General features: G+C 46.4%; 1 protein-coding gene across 4 annotated transcripts in view; it reads left to right on the plus strand.

Annotated features, from left to right (window-relative positions):
• The window catches only part of KLHL3 (kelch like family member 3), a 50231-nt gene that overhangs the window by 14022 nt on the left and 12950 nt on the right, over window positions 1-23259 (plus strand). For 3 of the 4 annotated variants that reach the window (XM_062638040.1, XM_062638041.1, XM_062638039.1), the window contains exons 3-8: window positions 341-447; window positions 5744-5865; window positions 13354-13516; window positions 16383-16492; window positions 21282-21398; window positions 22287-22436. In XM_062638040.1, coding sequence (XP_062494024.1) covers window positions 341-447; window positions 5744-5865; window positions 13354-13516; window positions 16383-16492; window positions 21282-21398; window positions 22287-22436 — 769 coding nt within the window. The remainder of the gene's footprint in view (window positions 1-340; window positions 448-5743; window positions 5866-13353; window positions 13517-16382; window positions 16493-21281; window positions 21399-22286; window positions 22437-23259) is intronic. The other variant, XM_062638042.1, reaches the window with a different exon arrangement.

Raw genomic sequence — 23259 nt, forward strand, 5'->3', positions numbered from 1 at the left:
CCAAGCCGCACTTGTTTGAGGGGTGGAAGGAGCCCCTTCCCCATCCATTCTTTGGGCAGCATATATAGTTTGGCTTCCAGATTGATTTATTTTGTTCTGGGAAAAGCAGAGCCACAGGCAGGGCTGCAGACTAAAAGATTCATGCTTTGCTTTGTGTGCAGACACTGATAAGACCTGATAGCTGAAGGATTAGGGGACCTTCTACTGGGATTTGGCAGAAGCTCAGGTGCCTTGTCTGTAACAGCAGGTCTTCTGCTTGCTTTTTCAGGCTGCACTGATGTAGCTTTCTGCCTGACCAGCAGTTCTGAAATGACCTTTGTCTTTCCTGGTGTTCTTCCAGCAAACGGCTCCTGTGTGACGTGGTGATTGTGGCTGAAACTGTGGAGATGGAAGCGCACCGCGTGGTGCTTGCGGCCTGCAGCCCTTACTTCTGTGCGATGTTTACAGGTACTCTTCTTGACACCACACACTGTACCCGGGTTTAATGGGCCATTGCAAATGCAGGGGCTTCTGGCTGTGTCTCTGACAGGAGCTGAGCACGGGCAGTAGGCATGGCCTGCAGGGAAGGGGTTTTCTTAAGGAAGAAGTAGTATATGGTTAGGTCTGCAGCTTGCTGCCCTCGCTGGGTGATGCTGGTCATCCTTGACTAATTCCTTGAGGCATGGTGCATGGGTGTGGGGTGAGTAGGTAGCATGTGAGTCACAGCAAGGTTACTATGAGGTTTGGCCCACTGCTTTTGGGGTTGGTTTTTCCCTCCTTAACAAGACCTTGGGTCATGAAAACTCATCATTAACATCAAGCACGTGTGCAGTGCCCTAAATGCTCATGGTGCACATCAAAGGAGTAGCTGGCACAGGAGTTGTAGTTTGAAGGCTCAGCGTTGCTGATGCTGATTTGCAGTCACAGATGTTTAATCTCCCATGGCACTGTTTGCTGTTGCCCGAAATAACACCGTTGTTCTCTGGATCCCAGTGTGTTTTGGCAGCCTGATCTATTTTGGTAGCGCAACTTCAGTGTGAAGGGAAGAAGAGGACAAAATTCTTGCTCTGATCGCCTGATCCCTATAGCAGGTTACTTTGGAGGCAGTGCCCAGATGTGAGGCAGTGAGAAAAGCCATGCTAGTCCCAAAGCAGGGCAGGGACCAGCTTATTTAAATCATTCTAGCATTCTAGCATCCTTCTGTTGCACTCCTTTCCAGGAGCTGACTTAACCAAATACAAAGAAATGCTTGTACGCTCCATGGGATGGTTGTTACCATGAGGTTTGAGTTTTGTCCCTGTTTCATGTCCCTTTGCCTGTGGTCTGGGAGTTCCTTCTTCCTTTTAAAAAGCCTTGTGATTAGCTAGACCTTGGTTTATTTGCTTTGCTGGATGCAGAGCACAGTGTTTTGGGTGCTGAGGTGCTGGCACAGGGTGCCCAGAGAAGCTGTGGCTGCCCCATCCCTGGCAGTGTTCAAGGCCAGGTTGGACACAGGGGCTTGGAGCAACCTGCTCTAGTGGAAGGTGTCCCTGCCTGTGACAGGGGGTTGGAACTGGAGGAGCTTTAAGGTCCCTTAAAGCAAATGCTGCTCAGAGGTGACTGTTGGTGCACGGCACCTTGAGGAAGACCTGCGAGTGCTTGTGATGCTCCTTCCTGATGAGAAGTTTAGGAAAGAAAAGTGATTGTCAAACCCCTCTGCTCCTTAGAGGTCACCCTATAGGGAAGGTGGTGGTGTGGGGCTGCTTGTGTTTCCATGCAGGAATTCTCCGGGCTGTGTAATCCCTCACGCTGTGAGTTAAACAGTAATCAGCTAACCACCATCATGTGGCTGGCTCTGCAGCAGCCCTGGGCTGGGTGACAGCTGGTCCCTGGGGGCTGTGGGTCACACAAAGACCAGTTCTCCCTTTGCTTTTGGTCTGGTCCCAGGTTTCTAAGGTGCTAATCTCTCTGTTGTAAAGACAGAATGCATGATGTTCTTCCAGTTGTGTGGTGGTTCACTCTCTGGAGGGGGATATTATAAAGTCACAGCTTGAGTAGTGGTTGGTTGTCAGGCCTTGGTTGTTTGGAGTTTGTTTCTGCACATCAGCCAAGCAAAACAGTGGCTTGGGGCAGCCACACCACATGGGTGTTTGCAGGATGGGCAGGAGCTGCTTGTGCACACTCTGTCTGCACCAGAGGAGCCAGTTTGTGGGGGCACATGGAGCTGGAGGGCCCCTGGCAATGCCAACAGCAGCATGGTAGTGAGTGATCAGTGTAAAGCTGTGAACAGTGAGAAACAGACTGAGACCTTCAGCTCATCCCTCTTTGCCTGATGCTTGCTCTATGTGCCCTGTCCCTGTAAGTGGCCTGACTTGGGACTCATAACCTTGGGGGTCTTTCCTAAACTATCTAGTGTCCTTTGGTCAGCTAGTCCACTTTGAAATAGCTTTGGGAAGTCTGATAAGCAGGCACATGTTCCATTTGTATCTTAGACTGCTGAAGGAGAGATAGCACCCAGCACTTCCTCATTGAGTGTCCCTTCCCATACAAGCTTTCTAAGAGCATTTTGGATGGTGGCAGCTCCTCATTGGCACCATTCTCTGGGGATGATTTGGGACAGTAATTTCTGTCCATTTAGAAGAAAACCCAGTCATTTCAGAAAGGAGAACAGATACTTCAGTGGTGCTGCCAGGACTGCTCCTGCGAGATACCCAGGGGAGCTTCAGCAGTGCTGAAGAAGGAAGCAGAAATCTCCCTTGTAGGTCTTGTGTGCTGCTTCGGAGCGCTCGTGCCATGCATGAGAGCCTGTGGTTTTGTTATCCAGTGCACTCGTGTGCTCCTTCAGCATATCTCTGACTTGGGGAACAACAAAAGCTGTAGAAAGCAGGGAAGCCTCTCTGGTGCACAGTCCGTAGGAGGCAGGGCAGGCTGCTGTGCAGAGTAAACAAGGCACTGTGGGCTGCTGTGGTTTTGACTGTGGTTTATCTTGTGACAAGGCAGGAGAGCTCTGCGCACTCCCTGCCCTCATGAGCAGAGGGGAATGGAGAAAGCACTGCAGGGTGTTGAGGGTGATGCATGGAAGGCCTTGTCTTTACAAGGGGCTGGTGTTTGCAGTCTGTCCCCTAAAGAGGGTCTGTTTGGAGCCACTCTGCCTGTTTACCTGCTTTGCTCCCTCCTACCCTGCTCCTTGTGTCTGCCTGACTGCAGCAGTGTGGGGTCAGGGTCTGTGCAGTGCCTGGTGCAGGGCAGCCCTTATGTATGAGATGGTGCTAGTGCCTTGAATTACTCTGTAATTAAGGTGTCAGGTAAGGTTTGAGTCTTGAGGTGAGACATCCTGCAGGGTGGGTTTTGTGGGCTTTAAAGTGTGGGTGCTTTTTCCTGAAGGGGTGTAGGATAAGATGCCCAAATGGACCCACCATTTCGCTGCCCTCAGCCATGCTTCAGAGGCTGCATTTGCCTTGGGTCTGTGTCTGGAGAAGGGTCAGCTTGTTGCCTGCTCCTCTTGTGCACCGACCCCTACCTTGATTCACTTCTGTCTTCAGGTTCTTCCTTACTCCACAGCATTACCTTGGGTGATATGGTTTAGTGTGAGGTGTCCCTGCCCATGGCAGGGGGGTTGGAACTTGATGATCTTAAGGTCCTTTCCAACCCTAACTATTCTATGATTCTATGATTACAGACATGCCCAGAACAGCTCCCTCAGACAAGTGGCAGGCACTTGATCACACCAGTGTGGCTGGAGGGGCTGGATCCTATCCAACCATGAAGCCCAGCACATGAGACTCCCTTTCCTCATGGTGTGCAGGGCTGTTACCAGAGCAGAGGAGGCTGTTAGCATGCAGGGCCAGCAGCTTGCTGGTGGGTGTGGGAGCCCACACAGCCTTTATTTTTGTTGCCTGTATCACATGAACACTGCAAAGACAGATGATGTTATCGGATCGGTCCCTCCAGGCTGTTTCTGTGTTGGGCTCTGCATGCTCCAAGCCTGCCCTTGGCCCCCGGGGTCCTGGTGACGGGGCTCCAACTACTCCATGTGTCCCAAGGTGGGTGCTCCACAGGCATCTCCAGCTCTGTGGGGGCTGATGGGGACTAGCCTGTTCTCAGAAGCCCCCTCTCATCTCTGGAGATGTTTGGGGTTTTTTTGGGGAGGAAGGAAGGGAGTGAAGGCGATGACATTTTATCAACTAGGGTCCTACCTGCTTTGAAGGCCTCCCAGATGTAGGTCACTGATCCCTTTGTACTTGTGCATTGGTATTCATGAACTTCTCTGGATAACTTTTTACTGTTTAATTTTAAAAATTGAATTTGGGGCAAATATTATTTGAGTCAACATTTCCCTTGGGATGTTGTTGGCTCTGCTAATACTTATGCTCTTGACCCCACTCCTGTTATTTACCTCCTTATTGGCATAAGTGAAGCCTGCAAAGGTCAGTTTCCAGGATCCAGATTTTGCTCAAGCTTGGACCCCCTTTAGCATCTGACTGCTGTGCACTTAATGTGCCATGGCCACGTCTTGTCACACACTGTGCTGAGATGTAGGCTGTAATTGCCTCTCCCATCGGCTGCAGGAACTACTTTTCCTCTTAATCCCACAACAGCAGTGAGTCACCAGGTTTCTTAGAGCAGTGATTATTCATGCCCAGGGTTAAGAGTTGACATTGCTTCGTGCTCTCCTTTGTTTAGCTTTGTTCTTTCACTTACCCATTTCTTTCTGCTTGGGAGTTGGTTCTTTCTTTTCTGTGGTTCCTCAAGATCTCGGTGATTAAAACCTGGGTGAGGTCACTGTGTGCGTGGATGCTGGAGAAGCCCTGCTGAGCTCCTTCTCCTCCTCCACACAGTTTGCTTTTGTTCCTGTGACGTGCTCCTGTTACGCATGGGGTATGTGTGTATGGTGCCTGCACTGCGCATTGACCGTAACAGCAATGGGGAAGGTGTGCATAAAGCACGGGTTCATGTAGAGGCTTTTACACAGATCTGGGTTTTACTTGTATATTCATAGGGGAAATTATTGCTCTAGTTCTGTGCTAATTACATATTTTAAGTTATATATTTGGAGGAACGGTGCAGTTTGGCTCCAAAGGTTGCTTTGCTTCTGAGGTGTGAGGTTGGGAAGGCGAGAGGTGAGAAATACAGCTTCCTGCAGAGATGCTTTGCGTGGGGTGTAGCTGTGTGGACAGGTTACAGCAGGGTAGATTAGGAGAGGAGCTTGCAGTGCACTGCGTGTAACCACTAGCATGTGTGCTTGGTGCTCTTTCTAAAGAGAGCCTAATGCTGCCTTGCTTTTGTTGTAGGGTATACCTCAAAGCACCCTAATTTAGCTGTTGCAGCTTACTTATCTACCCATCTTATCTACCCATCCATATATATTAAATATATAAAAAAATATATCTATATATATTAAAAGCCCTTCTAAGATTTGCCCACACTCTCTTTGACTCTGTCTCTGTGCTGAGATGTGGTTGAGGGTTTTGGTCGTACTGGGAGTTTTTTAGTCCCTATGTGTGTTTGAATGCAGGTGAGCCATGGCAGGTTTTTTTCTGGTAAGAAATAGAGCTCGTTGCATTTATTGACTTATTTTACACTAGTGTCTTCAAATGTTGAGGTGCTTTTTAGGTAGCATTAGGAGGGTTCTGGGAATCTCATTGGCTGTCCTATGATGGTCATAGATAGTGCCAGTGTCTTTTAGTCAGATACCGGGACAATGTGCTGGATGTGTGGGGAAGCATAGTTCTGCATAGAGGTCCTGCAAAGCAAGCTATAACTGTCTTTTTGCAATGAATTTCAGGAGACATGTCTGAAAGTAAAGCCAAGAAGATTGAGATAAAAGATGTTGATGGGCAGACCCTGCGGAAGCTCATTGACTACATCTACACTGCCGAGATCGAGGTCACAGAGGAGAACGTGCAGGTAGGTCTGGTTCAGCATGGAGACCGAAGTGTAAAGCTTGAAACTCAAAGACACAGGTCCTTTTGGGGGTGAGTGATCTCTTCAGCTGTAGAAAGTAGAAGGCTGAGCTTGGAAAGAGCTACTTCAAGCCTCTGTTTAGTCTTGAGGCACTTTGCTGCTTTCCCCACGCTTAAGTCATGTTGCATTTAGCTTTTGTATTGAGCTTTTATAACAAGAGCAGGCATTTGCCTTCCAAGAAGCTGTGCTGACTTGTGGGTCAGTCTGTCGAAGGTCAGAACACACTCAAACAAGCAGTGAGTCAAATGCTGTTTTAAGGTCATGGCAGAGGAATCTGGCTGTTAGTTTTTGAATCCTTCTGGGTAGTTTGAGTTGTTTGGCAGAGCTTTGAGTCAACCACACTGTTCAGATGAGGCATTCTTCCTTTTTTCTTTGGTGTATGTGTGTGTACTCAGTCTTGAATTTCTTTGAGGTAAATATTTGTCCAGAAGTGGAAAGAGTAATTGAAAGGCAGCCTACAGATAAAGTGGGGTGCTCAGGAAGAGAACGTTTTGCTGCATCACGTGGCTGTGGCTGCTGGTAAAGCTTTTTCTTTGACTCTGCTTGTATTTGTGGTAAGAAAACGGCTGTGTACTTAGGCACTGATTTCTGGAAGGGGTGCTGGGTGCTCGTGTGGGGATGTGCTTTTTGGTTGGTCTTCTTTGTTTGCAAGTGGCAGTTTGGATCTCTGTGACTTGGATGTTGGTCAGTGTCAGTGATGCTGGAGAGATGAACAATATTGCATTCTGTTGACCTAATTAACATGGCAAAATTAGACTGGCTCTGCTCGAAATGAGGTTGTTGCTGTGGATGGGACATGCTCTTCTGCTCTAGTCCTCTAGGGAGGGTTCAGGTTCTTGCTGATCTGTTGCTCCTCCTGCAGAATTTGGACAAAACCCTCCGCTATGTCCACTCTGCAGCCTAAGCCCTGGGCCATCTTTCATGACCTAACTCTGTTGGTGCTTTTCTTGCCCCTTCCACCCTCCAGTTTTATAAACTTGGCTTTCTGGCACGCTCTTAACCTGACAGTTATCACATTGGAAGAACTGTAGCCTCTGTTTGCCCTATGATGAGGCTGAGGACGAGCAGCAAGGAGACTTTCAGGGTGCCATTACATCAAAGAAGCTGAGGTTCATACACAGCTGTGTGGGTCGCTTGGACTAGCTTTCTGCTGTGTAGCCCATGCTTAATTACAGTGTGTAGCCAGGGTCATCAGGAGCTGAGATACATTACTTTGATGGGAAACTGGGATAGAGTTCCTTGGACCTCTGGGATCTTCCATTACTGGAGGAAAAATGTCATTTACACACTCTGAAACTGGTCTATTTTTCTGTGGGAAACGTGCAGACTATATCCATGTGCTTTCTGAAACGTACGCTTCCTTCCATGCTGCTGGTTGTTAGGTGGCCCAGGAGCACCCACACAGCACGTGGGGTGTGCCATCTGCTGAGCTGGCCCCAGTTGGTTTGCTGAATGAAGCTCACTTGAAGTGACTGCACGTGCTCTGGCTGCTTTCCCATGGGAGCATTTCAGTGCTTGAGTGCAGCTTTACCTGGTATAAGCAGTGCTGTGTGAGCTGGAGCAGGCTGCAGAGCCCAGTCCTGCTCTGTGCTGGCAGCATCCCTCTGCCCAGAAGGTCTTTGAAGCAGTCCAGATGTTACCTCTGCTGAACAACTGGAAAGCTATCTATCTTAGTAAAACCTAACCAAAGCCTGCCTTCTGTTTCTTAGGGGTTGCAAAGAGTTAAAGCAAGAGTCCTGTCTATATTCTGGCTTTCATCTCTCAGACAGTAAGATAAAACAATGTGAGTTTGGTGGATACTAAGGTTTGGGCATAACATTTTTTGCCCAATAAGTAAAGTAGGTCCTTTTACTGCAGGATTTATTTAAATGACTACTCTGTGAGTAACTTTTTAGGCTGGAGGTAAATTAATCCCTGGGAGCTAAGAGATGAAGCTGATCTCATGCAAGATTAACTGACTAGTTTAAATTTTATGAAGTGTTAAAAATGTCCATGCTGCAGATGTTTGATGGAATTTAATATATTTTTGGTGATGAAACCAATAGTTTAAAGAGAAATTTCCATCCTGTCTCTGGGTGGTTTACCCCTGAACAGAATTCCATACTGGAAAGATGCCTCTGTAGTGCCTGTCTGCATTGCTTCAGCAATGCTGGAGCATGGCGAGACTTTGTTTTCTGAGCAGGTATCTCTTGAGGTCTGCTGTTGCCGTGTCATGCACACTGATTTCTAGCAGGGCAAGGGTGCATTTTTAAAGGGACTCTTCAGGCTTCCTCAGCAGCTGCAAGAATGAGTTTCTGGATGTAGGTGCCAGGTAATTTCATTGTAGAAACTACAAGAAAAAAGATTGCTAAATGGCATTAGCTGAACAGATGCAGCCGAGCTACCCAGACATGTGAATGCATAAAAGACAGTATCTTGTCAAGGGAGCAAACCAGAACGAAAGCAGAATTGAAATGAGAAAAAGATGAGCAGTGAAGGAACAAGGAGTGCAGCAATGAGTGTTCCCAAGCGTGCTCCAGTGCTGAGCAGCGCCCAGCACTTCGCAAGAAGCCTTTTTGCGGTATTTTTGTTGTTTCTTTTCTAATAGAAACCTAGGGTATTTTTTGCTTTTATAAGCCTGAAACGGTGCTCAGGAAGTGAGACTCTTTCTCTAAGCATGTATTTTTGTAGCTGATTGTAATTTCATTGCACAAAGCTTGCTTTTTGTTTTTAAGTAAGGAAGGATGTGTGTACAAGGGGCCAAGCTGACCAGTCAGTTCCAGTCATCGTCTGGGTAGTGAATTACTGGAGGGGTTCATGCAATTCCTCCTCAACAGGATGCCCCAAGTGTGAATGTAAAGGGGGATTTTCAGTCCACCTTGGCTCCTTGAAGGAGAGCACTGAGCCCACGTGGCAGCAGATACCCCCTTCTAACCCCATTAGGGGTATGTGGGTGAGAAACCTGCTTTTTATGCATTGGAACCTCATTTTTAGAGTGGGATTTCAAGGCAGTATAGATTGCAGTAGTAGGAGGGCTGAGGGATGATGAGTGAGAGAGAAGCTTCTGTGCCGAGCAGTGTTTTGCCTCTGAACACACATTTGGGATTTAACTTCCCACGTGTTTGGAAGGTGTGGAGCAGAGGAAGGACTTCTGTCTTCCATTGCAGTCGTGGTGTAGCCTCAGAAAAACTCTTCCTGGGATTTCTTTTGCTGCTGCCTTCTGTTGCTCCTCTTCCGTTGCACCTCACATCAAGGCTGGTTGTAAAGATTCAGATGAGTGACAAAAAGATGTCATTCATTTGAAGGTGGAGCTGGATGAATTTATTTGGAAGACAGTTGTGCAGGGAGGAAAACTGAAGGGAGCAACTTGGGGAAGTTCACAGATGCTCATGTGCAGCCCTGGTTGGCTTTGATGGAAACAGTACACACATGCTCCTGCTCCCTACCTGTATTGTGTAGCTGGCTCTTGTCACGTACTTGTCCCTTGAACTTTTCGGTTAGGTCTTGATTTTGCAGCTGAACTGGCTGTATTGCTGCTTGCTTTCCAATGCTCCTATCAAACCTGCCAGCTCAGTGAGTAGCTGAGTGAAGGGGAGGTTTGTGAGGAGCCCCCTTGTCCTGTGAAGACACTTGTATCTCTGGGTGTAGACAGTGAATACTCTCCTCAGGGTGTCCCATCCCTCCTTACTGTTAGCCCTTAATTACCTGCAGGCAGCCTGAGAATTATCCTCCCAGTTAAGAGAGACACTACCATTGGGGTTGTAATGATTCCTTGGGAAAAGGCCTGATTAACCTGATTCCACAGTGAAATCCTTAGGAATGAGGTGCAGCATACCACGTGTGTGATGTGTCCTTGTGTATTACCACAACTGGAGACATGGCTTATATAGATGGAATGAAATCTGAAATCAGTTGTCTGTAGGATATTGAAACTGTCAGCTCTGCAGACATAGTAATTGTGATGAAAAATGGCTTGAGAAAGGAGGAAAAAGCTTTGCTAGAAGCTGTAGCATTTCCTTTTCAGAAGTGTACTTCTGCACCTCAGCTTTCCCTAGGGACTTGGGACTTCACAACAAGGAAGGAGAGTGTCTGTGGCAGATGGAGTTTGGATGATAAAGCGGATAAGTGAGTCAGTTCACTCCAAAAGCTGCAACTATAGTAGGTGCAAGCCCAGGATGAGGTAGAGTGCCTTCCAGCTCAGCTATAGGAGGTGCAATAAATTGTCCTCCCTGGAGAAAAAGCTCTTTGCCATGCATCGTCCTCCTGGACTGCTGGAGAGCTCTGGTCAACAGCAGCACTGACTTCTCCGAGGTGTTACAGCAGTTGGTTTGGGCTGGCCTAGACCTGTGGAAAGTCTTTTAAATTGGATTGCCCTAAGAGAAAGATGAGGAGAAACTTGTGGATGTGGCACCAGAGGATTGTGCTGTGTCTGAGGGATGTGTCTTCAGTTTTATCTCACTGTTAACCAAGCGATGGTCTGTCTGCTCTCTGTGGTGAAGATGGAGAAGGCAGATCAGGAGGAAGTTGCTAGTGGCTCCCCTGTTTTCTCTCTCACCTCTGTATCCCTTTTCCTTCTCATGCCTGCTCCTGGGGAGGTTTTGGTCCCTGGTCTGTCACACATGCCTCTGCCTGGACTGTTTCACCCCAGGTGGAACAATTAAGAAGCAGCATTGTTGTTTACCCTCTGCACTGCCTGGTAGCAGCTGGGGAGCGATACAGCCCAATTGCCTTCCTTGCACTGAAAAGCCACACCACAGTAATGTGTCATTTTCTCTCTGCTGCTTGTACAGTTCAGAGCTGTTCATTTGAAACTGAGTATTTAACCTGCTCTGCAAACACAAATTGTGCTTGTTTCTCTGGTCACAGATTCCCTTGGGAAGGTGCTTGGGAGCTGTTTGGACAGATGTGCAGTCCCAGCTGTGGCCCTGGATGTGCTGCTGACATTACAGCCACTACTTTGATTTGCCTTCCAATTTGACTAGATTTTCAAAGCTGCTTTTAAGCTTTAATACATCCCCTACCTTGGGGATGCTCCCAAGGCAAGGATGCTCCTTTCCCAGTTTCGCATAGGAGGAATGGTGCGGGTTAACTTTTGGCTAAGGTTACCTGGAACTAACTCCAGTCTGAAATCCAGCATTAATGCCCTGCCTATTGAATAAACTTTATAGCAACTCAGAGCACTTTTGGATGAAAGATGTTTGTAGTTCAGAGACACCAAAGGTTCATGAAAGCATTTGTTTGCACAGCCAGTGTTGTGTCAAACTTGAGATTGGTACAGTCTGTAGGTGTGAGAGCACAGTGGGTGAACTAGATGGTTATGGGAAATATATTTATATATATATTCATATATATATATACACACACACCCCATAGATATGGTTCTGGACATAACTTATTTAGCAAAGAAGTCAATCTCAGTAGTAATAGCAGATAATTTTGGCATCGTATCAGAAGCTGATTGGGTTTTGGTGCAGGTGCTGATCTGGTAGAGAAGCCAGCTCCCTGTAAATCATGAACAGCAGCTGGAGTTCAAATATTAAGAGCCAAATCCAGACCCAAGTGAGTAACTTTCCGGGATATTCATGGCGTTGCAGTTTGGTCCTGCTGCATGTTTAGGCAGGGCATTTCCTCTTGTTATTTCTAAAGGAAACAGACTTTGTGCTAGAGGATATCCTTTGCTTGCTTTTCGCCTTCCCTGGTAAAAACAAGAGGAGTGGTGAGATGTTCAGCTGGGAAGTAAGAAAGAGAAGATCCACTCATCTCTCAATGAGCTATTTATATAGCCTACTTCTGAAAAGTAATACATGATAATACCCTTTCCTAATAACTGCAGTGGTGTAAGGCTCCTCCTATGCTGCCCTCTCAAGCCAGCATGAGGCTGTAATAGCAGCACTAGGATGTCCAAGGGGCTATAGCATGTGGGTATTAGTGATGGTGGTGAGTACCATCACAGCTGCCTGGTTTAGAAGCAATATCCCAAAACACTCGATGTAAGCAGCCTCCTGGATTTGCAGGCATGAGCCCTGGATGGACAGGGTTTGCATGGGGGAAGCTCTGCCTGGTGTGTGGCCAGAGATGGTTTGCAGGGAGCCTGACTTCTTCATCCACAGCCCTTATACAGCTCAAGTGCTCACCTTTCTGCTGATATAGAGATGGTTCAGGTAGATAGAAAGTGGTTCACAGCTAGGTTTCAAGACTACTAGAGCATTGCTATCTTGATTTGATCAAACCCACACACTAATCTCCCTGTGGCATCAAGTGGCTCTGGCCCAAACAGGCTCCCAGATTAATTGATTTCTCTTCTGGTTTTATTGCTGCCCCTTGGGGTGGCTGCTTGGCAGCAGGCAGACACTGTACAACTGCTCTGGAGCTGGAATGAGTCAGGGGCCGAGGAAGGACTTGGGGCAGGTTGTGAGCATCCTGCCTTGATGCGGAACGGCGCTGTGGGGCAGGTGAGCAGGGGCAGGGAAGGGGGTCTCTTTTTCCCTTCCCTGCCATGGAGACCCAGGAGGTGAATGCTCGTAACCTGCTTGTTTTGTTTAACAGACACTTGAGTCAGGAATAATTTTCCAGATATCTGTGCTCAGATGGTGAGCACAGATGCCCAGTTGGAAGGACATGTGTGAAACAGCCAGAGCCATGGAAGAGCTGGGATAAGACACGTCTGCAGTTGCTGTACGACATAAGAGGAAGTAGCTGATGTCACAGGCTGTAACATCCCGACCAACTCTATTTTCTACTTCCTGCCCTGCTCACTGACCTCAAAGGTGTTTTTTTTCCAGCAGATATCACATTCCTGATGCACTTCTGGCTCCCTTTTTGGCACTCAGTTTTGTAGATACAAAGCAGTACCTCATTTACAGATGCAGTCATGAGCCACAAGTGTCACAGCGTTTACTGTGAGTGAAAAAGATGACTGTTGATTTGAATAGCTGGCCCCTGAAAGCTTTGCTGTCACCAAAACCTACTTGAGCTTCTGTGAACTCTCTCTCTTACGTAGCAGTTTGGGCACCCTGCTCACAAGCCAATATGGTTTTGTTGGAAATAAGAAAGTTGAAGGTTTTGAGGAGTGCTGGGCTGCTCTGGGCTTTGAATGAGATGGTAATGCATCAAATATATATTATAATATCTATGTGCAGGACCTGCTTGCAGCAAAGCCAGAAATTCAGGTGCATCCATGTTTTCTTACATCTTGTTCTCTCTTTACCTGCCTTGAGGTCTCATGGGGAGAAGATGTGAGAAGAGCTCTGCTTTTAGCCCAGCTGGGATAGCTGTTTCCATCTCTCAGAGCATGGATGGGGATCTTTTGCATATGGATACTGTGAAGACTTTAACCTTCCTTGTACCCTGCAGAGATGTGTCCCCATCTGACAGGGAATTGCATCTAATTTGTGCTATCTGTGAATCAAGCTTTCTTTGTTGCTAACTCATTCCCCTTTCTTGCCTCTGCAGGTTTTGTTGCCAGCTGCTAGTTTATTGCAATTGATGGACGTCAGGAAAAACTGCTGTGATTTTCTTCAGTCCCAGCTGCATCCCACAAACTGCCTTGGAATCCGAGCTTTTGCCGATGTGCACGCGTGCACCGAACTGCTGCAGCAGGCGAATGCCTATGCAGGTGAGGGGAGGGTCATCTGTTTATTAAGTTAAACCTGCTTCTAGGTACAACAGCTTGTAGGTTGAGCAGGAGCAGCACATCCTGGTTGGTTTCTTCATGCTTCTGCTATGAGGACAGGGAAAGGAATTCTTTATTGGGTTGTAGACTTGTAGCTTTCTGTGGTGCTGCAAGTTATGGAATGTGGTTTGGTCACATGGGAGCACCTAAGGAGGTAAAAACCCCACTGATCCTCTGGATCCCAGCCCACAAAATAGTTCCCTAATATGTTCCTAGTAAGCTCTTTGGCTGCCTGTTCAACAGCAATGTTGGCATGCTGGTGTCCTCCCTGTGAGAAAAGTAGGCAGTGCTGGGGATTTGTGCATTCTAGGAGTAAATGGCATTGGGCAGAGTGAAATCCCACCTGGAGCACTCAGCTAAAATTTCCCTGTAGTGTGAGCCTCTGATCTGTGGAGCAATGGGCACTTACCCCAGGGGGTGGATAGGCTCTTGTTTCCTTGAGAGTGGATGTGCTTGTCTGCAGTAAGTATGTGCAGGCAGTGGCTTTCAGCATTTCTCCTCTGTTGTAAATACAAAGCTCTTCCAAGCAGCCCCATGCTCTTAATTCCCAGCGCTTCCCAGTCTCCTCTGGCAGAGCTGCCCTTGACCTCTGCTTGGGAGAAGCTGGTTTGTTTTCTGCTTTTCTGTCTATTTGAATAGGGAAAAATACACCTGCAGTCCCCAAGCACCTGCAGCATGTTTCTTGGTCCAGTTTTGTCCTTAATGGGACCATAAGTAGGCTCAGTGGAATAAAAACGTGCCCACCGAGTCCTCCCTTATTCTGCTGCAAATAAAAGTAAAACCTTTTCAACTGCTCAGGCTGTATTATCCCCTGGAGGAAAAGGTACCCTGGAAGGAATGGTTAATTGTATAAAGGCTTGCTTGTAATATCTCATTATCCTTCCTTCCAGGCCCTGTTTAATCTTTAACCCAACAAGCAGCGCATTCACTGTATATTTATTTGGTTGTTTGGCAATTAGAAAGTCTGCTTTGTTGTTTTATTGGCCTTCATGAGTCCCAGTTAGTACAACAGCCCATGTAATGTTAATGGAACTCCATTAATAAAAATGCCATTAAAATTCTTTTCACTGTTGTTTATGTAACAGAGTTAAACCAAGACAGAAGTCCCCACGCTCAAGGGTCCATGTGTGCCTGAGCTCAGTGTCTTGAGAAATGCTTAGTTCTGGCCACTGGATAACTTGACGAGGTGGAGGAGCCTTCTCGATGCAGGCACAAGTTACTGTATTAAAATCAGTAAATATTTTTACTTGCTTCCAACTAATAACAAGAGATCAGTCTTTCTACTGCCAGATGCTGGTCCAGAATGAATAGGAGATTGTGTCCAGAAGTCAGAGTGCATCCAGCTTGCTGTGTGGGGAGCATTTCCTGCTTCTCAAACACTTAAGGCCAGAAGACTTCGTTAGGTCTTATTTCCAGCCTAATAGAGTGTTACACATCATCCAGATACTGCTATTTTTAGTCAGAGCCTTTGGCTTAGCTGTGATGTGTTGGCCTCCATCTGACCAAGTGGGGTTCATGGTTGGTGCCCTCAGTACCAGCGCTGGTGAGGAGTTGTTCAGGTGTGATCTCCAAAGAGCTCCTCTCATGCCAGCTTGTGTCCCTGTGGTGCTGCTTTTTGGCAGGCTAAAGACTTTGCAGATGTAAAAACTAGAGGCAGATCTTGCTGCTGAGGGAGCTGTTTGGATAAATGAGCCTGAGCCTCTTGAAAGCTGAAGGATTAAAGCTTTAGTAAAGCATTTTCAGACAGTGTGTCTGAGATTCATATTTCTGTATTTCAACCGAAGATAAATGCGACTCAGCTAACGGCAGGTGAGATTAAATTGGCATGTATATGTAACACATTCTTGCAGAGCTAAAACTGACTGCAACTGCCTAACAGTGATTTTTTTTTTTTTTTTTTACCTGGAAATTGCTTTTTAGAAGCAATTCTTTCCTAGTGCCCTGTGGCTAGATGGGAAGCTTGCCAGACTTGATGAGTCTTTTTGGCCCTATATTGAAATCAGTCATAGTTCTCCCAGTTTGGGATTATAAGCAGTGATGTGTATTTTGTGGCTCCCAAAGTTAGAGCATGTAGGGATTTAGAAGCCAAAAGGGAGAAAAAGGGATCTGTTCAGTTGCAGACTTCAGTGGAAAGCAAGAGATGCTGGGGAAGATGGGTGCTGGGGGTTTGGAGCAGGAGAAAGGTTGAATTTACACATTTGGGGAAAGAAGTTAAAGGTGGAAGGAGAGAGATACTGATCCCATACTGATTTAGCGGGATACCCTTGGATCTTTCACTATTTGCTGCTGAGTGTAAGCACCAAACTTTGGCTAATTCATGTTAAAGATGGCCTTTCCTTTGAATACCTACAAATACAAGGACCTGGAGTCTCTCATCCAGGTTTGAGCAGGTCTAGTTCTGTTTAACTCATTGAAGTGGGCAAGAACTGAATTTCAATGTGGCCGGGTTATGTGCCACTTCAGAAAGGCATCATCTCTTCTCAACTACCACTTCTAAATCCTATTTGTCACTTTGCAAAGGTACTTGGAAGGTACTTGGTGGCTTTGCAGAAAGCTCAGTTCCCATCTCGTGTCATTTGTGAAAGTGTCTCCTGGGGCTTGTGTTACTTGCAATAACATCCCATTTCTTTAACCTGCTCTGAGGCTGTTTAGTGTTTCTGTGCCACCATGCAGCTGCAGCAGCGTGTTGCTTGTCTCTGGTGCTCAGAGCTGTGACAGCAGCAGCTCTCTGAATGCTGTAATCCTTCAGTTGACTTGGAACATGGATTTCATTATAATTTTCTGTTCCCACTTCTCGTTTGTTGAACAGAGCAGCACTTCCCTGAGGTGATGCTGGGAGAAGAATTTCTTAGCCTTAGTCTGGACCAGGTTTGCAGTTTAATATCAAGTGACAAGCTCACAGTCTCCTCTGAAGAAAAGGTACAGTAAATTGTATAGCAACACTCAATGTAAGAATGCCTGAATGCTTCTAGATCTTACACCAGGAACTGTTCTCATGTTATGCTCTTTAGGGGCTATTTTCCAACAGACTGCATGGAAAGGAAAACTAAAAATAATGTGAATCCTAAACCCACATAAAAATGACCTTCACTTGGTTGTTCTTTGCAGGAAGTAATGATTTTCAGATCCATATCACTTCCAAAAGCCCTGGGGGCCAGAGCAGAATACCTTCCCTCTCTGGAAAACTAGGAACCTCCCATCTGCTCTTGTGTAAATCTCTTGTTACCTGCTGTAAAACCCCCCCAGAGGGTGAATTTCATTAGGTCAGGGAGCAATATTGGCTTCTGTTGCATGTCAGGCAAACTAAAGGAGGCCAACCAAGAGGGAAGGAAGGAAACATTTTCTAGCATCATCACTATTTTTAATGGCAGATGGGAGAAATAGGGCACAGTTTGATGTTATTTTGTGGTTGAAACGTTCAGCACACCTTGGGTAGCCTGTAGTTCTGGGAAGGAGGGTGATCAGTGGTTACAGCACTTGGTGAACACCGGGTCCACCCCCTTTCTTTTCAGTGGGCTTCTTGCATGACCTGTAGCAGGTTTGTGGTAGAGATGTGTGCCTCAAGCCCTTCAGCTCACCTCCAAATTGTCACTGTGAGGAGATGGACTCTTGTGGGAGGCTACAGGAGAGCTTGAGGATTATGGGGCTTGTAACTTCAGGACCCTTGTTGGATGCCTGTGGGATGAGGCTGGCCCTGTGTGTACTTGATAGTGTGTGCACCCATCCTGCTCAGCCCCTCTGGGAGCAGGCAAGAAGATGCTTGGACCCATAGGGACCACAAAGCTTGCCAGAAAACCCACACTACATGAGGGCAAGTGCAGTGATGCTTCATTCACATCCTGAGCCAGCAAAGTCAGGGCCTTCAGGAGTGTATTTCAACTGGTGTATGTCGTGGTGGGATGCTGTGAGGTGCCACAGAGGCAGGGCCAAAAAGGGAAAAAACAAATGGCATGAACTCAGAGCAGAATCGTTTTGCATGAGCTAAGCAAGCTGCAAAGGGAAGTGCAAGTTTGGTAACCAGTCTTCCCAGTGCTGTGCAGCATTGTTAAAAAGCTTTTATTGGCCTTGTGCCCAGAGAAATCAAAGTACCTACTCCCTCATCTGAGCTTTATGCAATCAAACCCAGTATTTCTTTAGCTGATTGTAAAAGCTAAGAATGCAAGGCGCAGGAAGGAAATGTAAGCATAAAGCTTCATGTTCAGAATAACAGATATGAATAACAGGAGGGAGGCAGAGAATGGGGTTGGAACATAAACATGAAATATGTGCTGGAGTCCAAAGAAGTGCTGAAAATTGAGGGCAGAATCATAGGATGCTGTTTTATTTTAGCTTCACAAGAGACAAGCAGTTTCCCTGACCTTTATTCTTCCTATCTGCTAGTGTATGGTATATATTATAAAAATTAAATGGGTATATCTATAAAGGTGTATGTGTGTGTGTATATCTATGCATATACACATATCTATGTATATACATGTGATGGATAGGCAACTATTTTAAGCAACAAGATGTACGTGGATAAATACTTCAAACACCTGAGAGCTAAATTGCCACAGCCAGATTCCACAAGAGGCTTTCTGGTTCCTGTCCTTACCATGTCTCTCACATGTGCTGCAGCTTGCGAGCCAGAGCGTTGCCATCTCTGGGTCACTGGGAAGTGCTATAGCTGAGTCCTGCCAGGGCCAGAAGGCAACAAGGCCACAGAAGGAAGTATTGCCCTTAAAATGCTTTAAGCCTTCTGTGCCCAAGAGCTTGTGTGTTCTCCCCTTCCTCTGCTACCCTCAACTAATACCAATTGGCCTGATAACATATATTCCTTATCTGCACAAATTTTGGCATACTTGTATCCCTAGTCCATCAGAACTACAAAAATTCTCTGCTACCACAGCAAAATGATTTAGTGTGAGGTGTCCCTGCCCATGGCAGGGGGGTTGGAACTAGATGATCTTAAGGTCCTTTCTAACCCTACCTATTCTATGATTCTATGATTCAATCCATGTTAATTGTGAAACGATGACATTTCCCTGTTACTCAAAGGTTACTCTCCTTTCTCTCCCCCTTGCTGTTGCCAGCCTCTGCAGCTGCACAGGCCCTTTCAGCCCAGGGCACAGGTCTATTTTGGTGCCTGCCTGCTCTTTTTGCTCTAGCTGAGTACTTTGAAGACAGCTTTATCGGTGCTTTCTGCACCTGACCTAATTGGCTCTTTCATTATAGCAGCGTACACAAGCAAGGAAAAACTACAGAAAATGGTGTTTATTCCTATTTGTTAATGGTGTGTGAAAAGGAAGGACTTCAGACCTTGGGAAAGGGCTCCTGCCAACTGAGTACAGTGAGAAAAGACATTTTTAAAAGGGTTGGGATATTTGGATTGGGGATTTAACACAGACTCCTGCAATTGACTCGTTGTCTCATGCTGTAGAAGCTGATGCACAGTTTAGTCCTCCTGGGATTATCTAACAGCTGGATTTTTGGCTGAAGAGACTGGGACAACATCTGGCCTTGCTGTTTGCTTACGTATTGTGCAGAAAGGGGGTATTCCAGGCTTTTAAGTTTCCATAGAGTGGAAAATCTGCTTCTCCTAAGTTTGGGACTGCTCCTGCATCCAGGCAGGTGCCAGCCACTAACCCAGCCCATGCCTCTTAATGAAGCCAGGTGGGAAGCTGCTTCCTCCCATCCCAGCCTGGCAGCAAGTCTTGCACGGCTGGAAAACCCCATGTCCTAGGGGAGCAGCAGCTGCTTCGGGTCTGCAGTGGGCACAGCAGTAGTGGAAACAGATGTGGCCTTTAAATAGACATGTTGCTGTCTTGGATTAAGATTTTCTCCACCCCTTCTCATAAACTTAGGAATTGGAGCCAATGGAAGGTGCCAGAATCTGATTTTTTACAAATCTGTGTTATTTTTAGCCGGGTGACATCAGTGTGTGCCTAACCCAGGAGCAGCCTCCAGCACTGAGAAAAAAGTTTATTCCTTGTGCACATTTGCTTTACTTTCCTTTAAGACTTGTTCCATGTCATCCTGGTCGGTAACTGGGTACATCCCAGTCCTGTGCCCTGTTCTGTGGCTCAGCATTTGTGCAGAAGAGGTTAATGAAAAGCCTGTTTGCTGACTGAACATTGGCTTTTATGCTCCTTCCACACTGATCTGCAATTAAAAATCTCACAACGATGTGGTTTCTACTTTAAATGCCTCATAGCCAAAGTGAAATGGTTTGTTTGTTTTCATTTTAGAATAGGTTCTGCGGTAGTTATTTTCCTCTGCAATTGCTGGGGTTTGATTACACAGATCCCTGTTGCTCATCGCAGTGTCCTGAATTCCAAACAGTTCAGCAGGAGCATTTGTTGGCATAGGAAATGAGGCTGGTGCTTTACTGCTTCTTTATAGTATAGCCTAAGAGGAAGAAACCCCTTTCTGCTCAGCCTCTCCTTTGTGGGAGGATGCTGCCTCCTGCAGACTACATTTGCCAGCAGCAACTGGGGACCAGGAGATCGTGCCCTCAGTTCTGGGTGATTTTGTCAAGTTAGTGACCTTGGACCAAACAAAATGGTTTCTTGGGGAGGGATGGGAGGGATGGAAAGAAAGGGGAAAAATACCTGTGCATGTTGGCCTGATCTGTCAACCAGAGGGAAGCTGAACCAAGGGCGCTTGCTGAGTGTGCTGGGGTTGAAGAGCCAGCAATGCTTTTTGGGGGTGCTACAGGAGTGGGCTGTGCTCAGCCCCCCATCAGTAACCAGGTAGTGAGAGCACATGGTGAGGGAATTTTGCCTCTTGATATGAGTTAAAGGTTAGAATTTAATTCTCTATGGGGAAACCCCAGTGCAATGATCCAGATCCTGTTGTGCAGCATCAAGGCTGCACCAGCCCCTCTCCTTGCCTTGCTGGATGTTTTAGGAAGCCTTTCCTGCTCCCAGTGACGTTTTTAGGCCTTTCTTCTGGAAGGAGTGAGGCTCATAGTTACATAAACACATGCATATTCATGCAGGAGCCCATGTAGGACACTTCTGGCTGTTCACTGCACAGGGCTCTGCATGGCTTCTGCTGCATGGGGCTGTTCATGGTCATGGACTCCAAGTTTGGATGCTTATCTGAACCGGTTGGATCTGGGAGTACAACTACATTTTGGTTCAGACCAGAACTCCAGCATGCCCTTGTTTCCTGCATATTTTTAGCAGTGAAATGCATCCAGCCCAGAGGCAGGGGCTTTTCTGTGCATGGAGAACTTGTCCTGGAGGCTTCTTGGGTGTTGGGTAGGGGGACAAAACTGGTGCAGTGATTAAATGTGATGGCGAGTGTAGTGTTTTACCGTGTGGCCAGACTCCTTTGGGAAGGGAGCTCTCTGTTATCAGGAGTAATTGTTGTGGCTGATTTAATGAGAAATGTCCAGTGCAAATGTCAACAGGCTCATTAAGTTTCCTGGCTGCCTTCCAGTACTAATGTCCAAGAGGTATATGATTGTCCTGGACACACGCTTAACTTTGAGAGTGGTGCAGCACATCAAGATATGAAGTTGCTGATTAATACACATGGTCAGCTCACCCCTTCACTGCTGTGGTGCTTGTGCTCTGTTCATAGTCATGACTTTTTCATCTGTTTGATAGAGATCTTGCACCTCCTTTGCTTGATAACTTAAAATCTCAACGCTTCTGGGTTTGGGTAGGTGACTGTGCAGCTGGTTCTCTCTTCTCTGTTTAATTGTGCTTTATCTGTGTAGGTCTTTGAAGCAGTTATTTCTTGGATAAACTATGAGAAGGAATCTCGCTTAGAACACATGGCTAAACTGATGGAGCACGTTCGCCTGCCCCTTTTGCCCAGAGATTATCTCGTACAGGTTAGTCTAATAACTCTAATACTTGCACTTGAGCTGCGTGGTAACTCTTCAATCAATGGCTTGGTGTTTGTGTCTGAGATGGGTAATTTGGCATGTCGCTGAGTCAGTAAACAGAGGAATAAAAGGAAAACTGGGTGAACTCTGAAATCAGTGTGTGTGTGCAGAAACCTTGTAGTAAATGTGACCTGTGCTCTGCCAGGCAGTGCTGAGAGTGGAGCTCCTGCCTCTCTTGGTAGAAGCATTTAGAAGATAATATCTTGGGATTCTGCACCAAGCTGGTGCTGTTACTTGAGCAGTTTTTCCCCTAATGCACAGGTAAATTTAGCTTTATCAAAACACATTTTGTGATAATTTTGGCTTAAGATGTGTTCTGTGCTTAGAGATGGGTTGTGTTAGTGGCAGGTGAGATGCTCACTGATGTAGTTGGACTTAGAGATTGTTCTTGGCAAGTTAATTCCTGGGATCTGGGCCTTAATAATGAGCTGCAAATCCCCAAAGAAGGGGTTGGCGTACAGGCTCTTTGGCTACTGTGCTTTTATCATGTGTCTAAACAGCCAATAGAGTTGAAATAAAATGAACCCACTGTGGGGTTTTTTTCTTTCCTCAATATGTTCTGATAGAGTAAAAGATATTGCCTCTCCTTAGAAATTCTGGCTCAAATAAAAGAAATTACCTGGTTTTGTACCCAGATTCCTGGTGAATTCTGCTCTGCAGGGATAAATGTTTGGCAAAGGGTGGTAAAATTGAGGGAACATTGCTGCTTGTGAGTGATACTGAAGCTTGGATTTACTGCTTGTGTTTCTTTGGGAAGAGGTGGAAGTCTCCTTGTGACCTGTGCCACCAGGTACTTCAGTTTAAATGATCTTTCATGTGTGTGAATGTTCTCAGACAGTTGAAGAAGAAGCTTTAATCAAGAATAACAATACCTGTAAAGACTTCCTTATCGAAGCCATGAAATATCATTTGCTTCCTCTGGATCAAAGGCAACTGATCAAGAATCCCAGAACAAAGCCGAGGACTCCCGTTAGCCTGCCAAAGGTAAGATGGGTTTGTTGCTTTCTGTCACCTCACACTGTTACTGGTGGCATTTTCTGTCTTTGAAAGGAGCTGGCATTCTTACATCTCACTAACTCCATGATAATCCTTTGAAGTGTTTTACTCCCTCTTCTGGTACTGCCTGTGCCCACCGAGGATACATAATTGAGTTGGATGAACTGAGTTAAAGCCTCAGGAGAAGCAATATCTCTGCTCCCAGGGGCAAAGGGCTGCTCCTCAAACATGTTGTCAGCTACAGCTGGTTTTGTGAGTAGCTTGAGAATCACTGACCCGTGGAGTGGCAGCGGGCAGCTGCCTGTAGTGCTCAAAGGGTTTCTGCTGGCTTGTAAGCACTATTGTGGAGCCCTGCTGAGGAGGGTCACGGTAGGTGTCTTTCCTTTTCCTGTATCCATAATCAGAAGCCAGGAAAGCAGGAAACAACAGCACCCAGACCTGTGGGCAGGAAGTCTGAAGCAGATTTTAATAGACTCAAAGCAGCTACTGAATAAATAATCCTTGTTATTTATTCCCTGCAATGACTCTGCACGTGTGTGATGCTCTGTCCACTGCTTTATTAGTGAATTAAAAATGACAACAGAAGCTGTTTTCCCTGTGCCCCAGACATAAACACAGTTTGGCACAGTGTCCGTCAACAGACTGTTGCTGGAGTTATTAATAAGCATTTTGGAGATTGTAAGACATCAAAACCACAGTGGGTTTGTGAGATAGTGTGTGAGATCTGTGCAATGAGGGGCTGTTAAGATGTTTAGATGTTGGACTGTCCATTGAGAAATTGTCCTTCTGCAGAGTGTGTTGGCATGCTTTT

The sequence above is a fragment of the Pezoporus occidentalis genome, unplaced genomic scaffold (genome assembly GCF_034315485.1).
Source record: "Pezoporus occidentalis ecotype Australia unplaced genomic scaffold, CSIRO_AGI_Poc_V1 ctg55, whole genome shotgun sequence".
Taxonomy (NCBI): domain Eukaryota; kingdom Metazoa; phylum Chordata; class Aves; order Psittaciformes; family Psittacidae; genus Pezoporus; species Pezoporus occidentalis.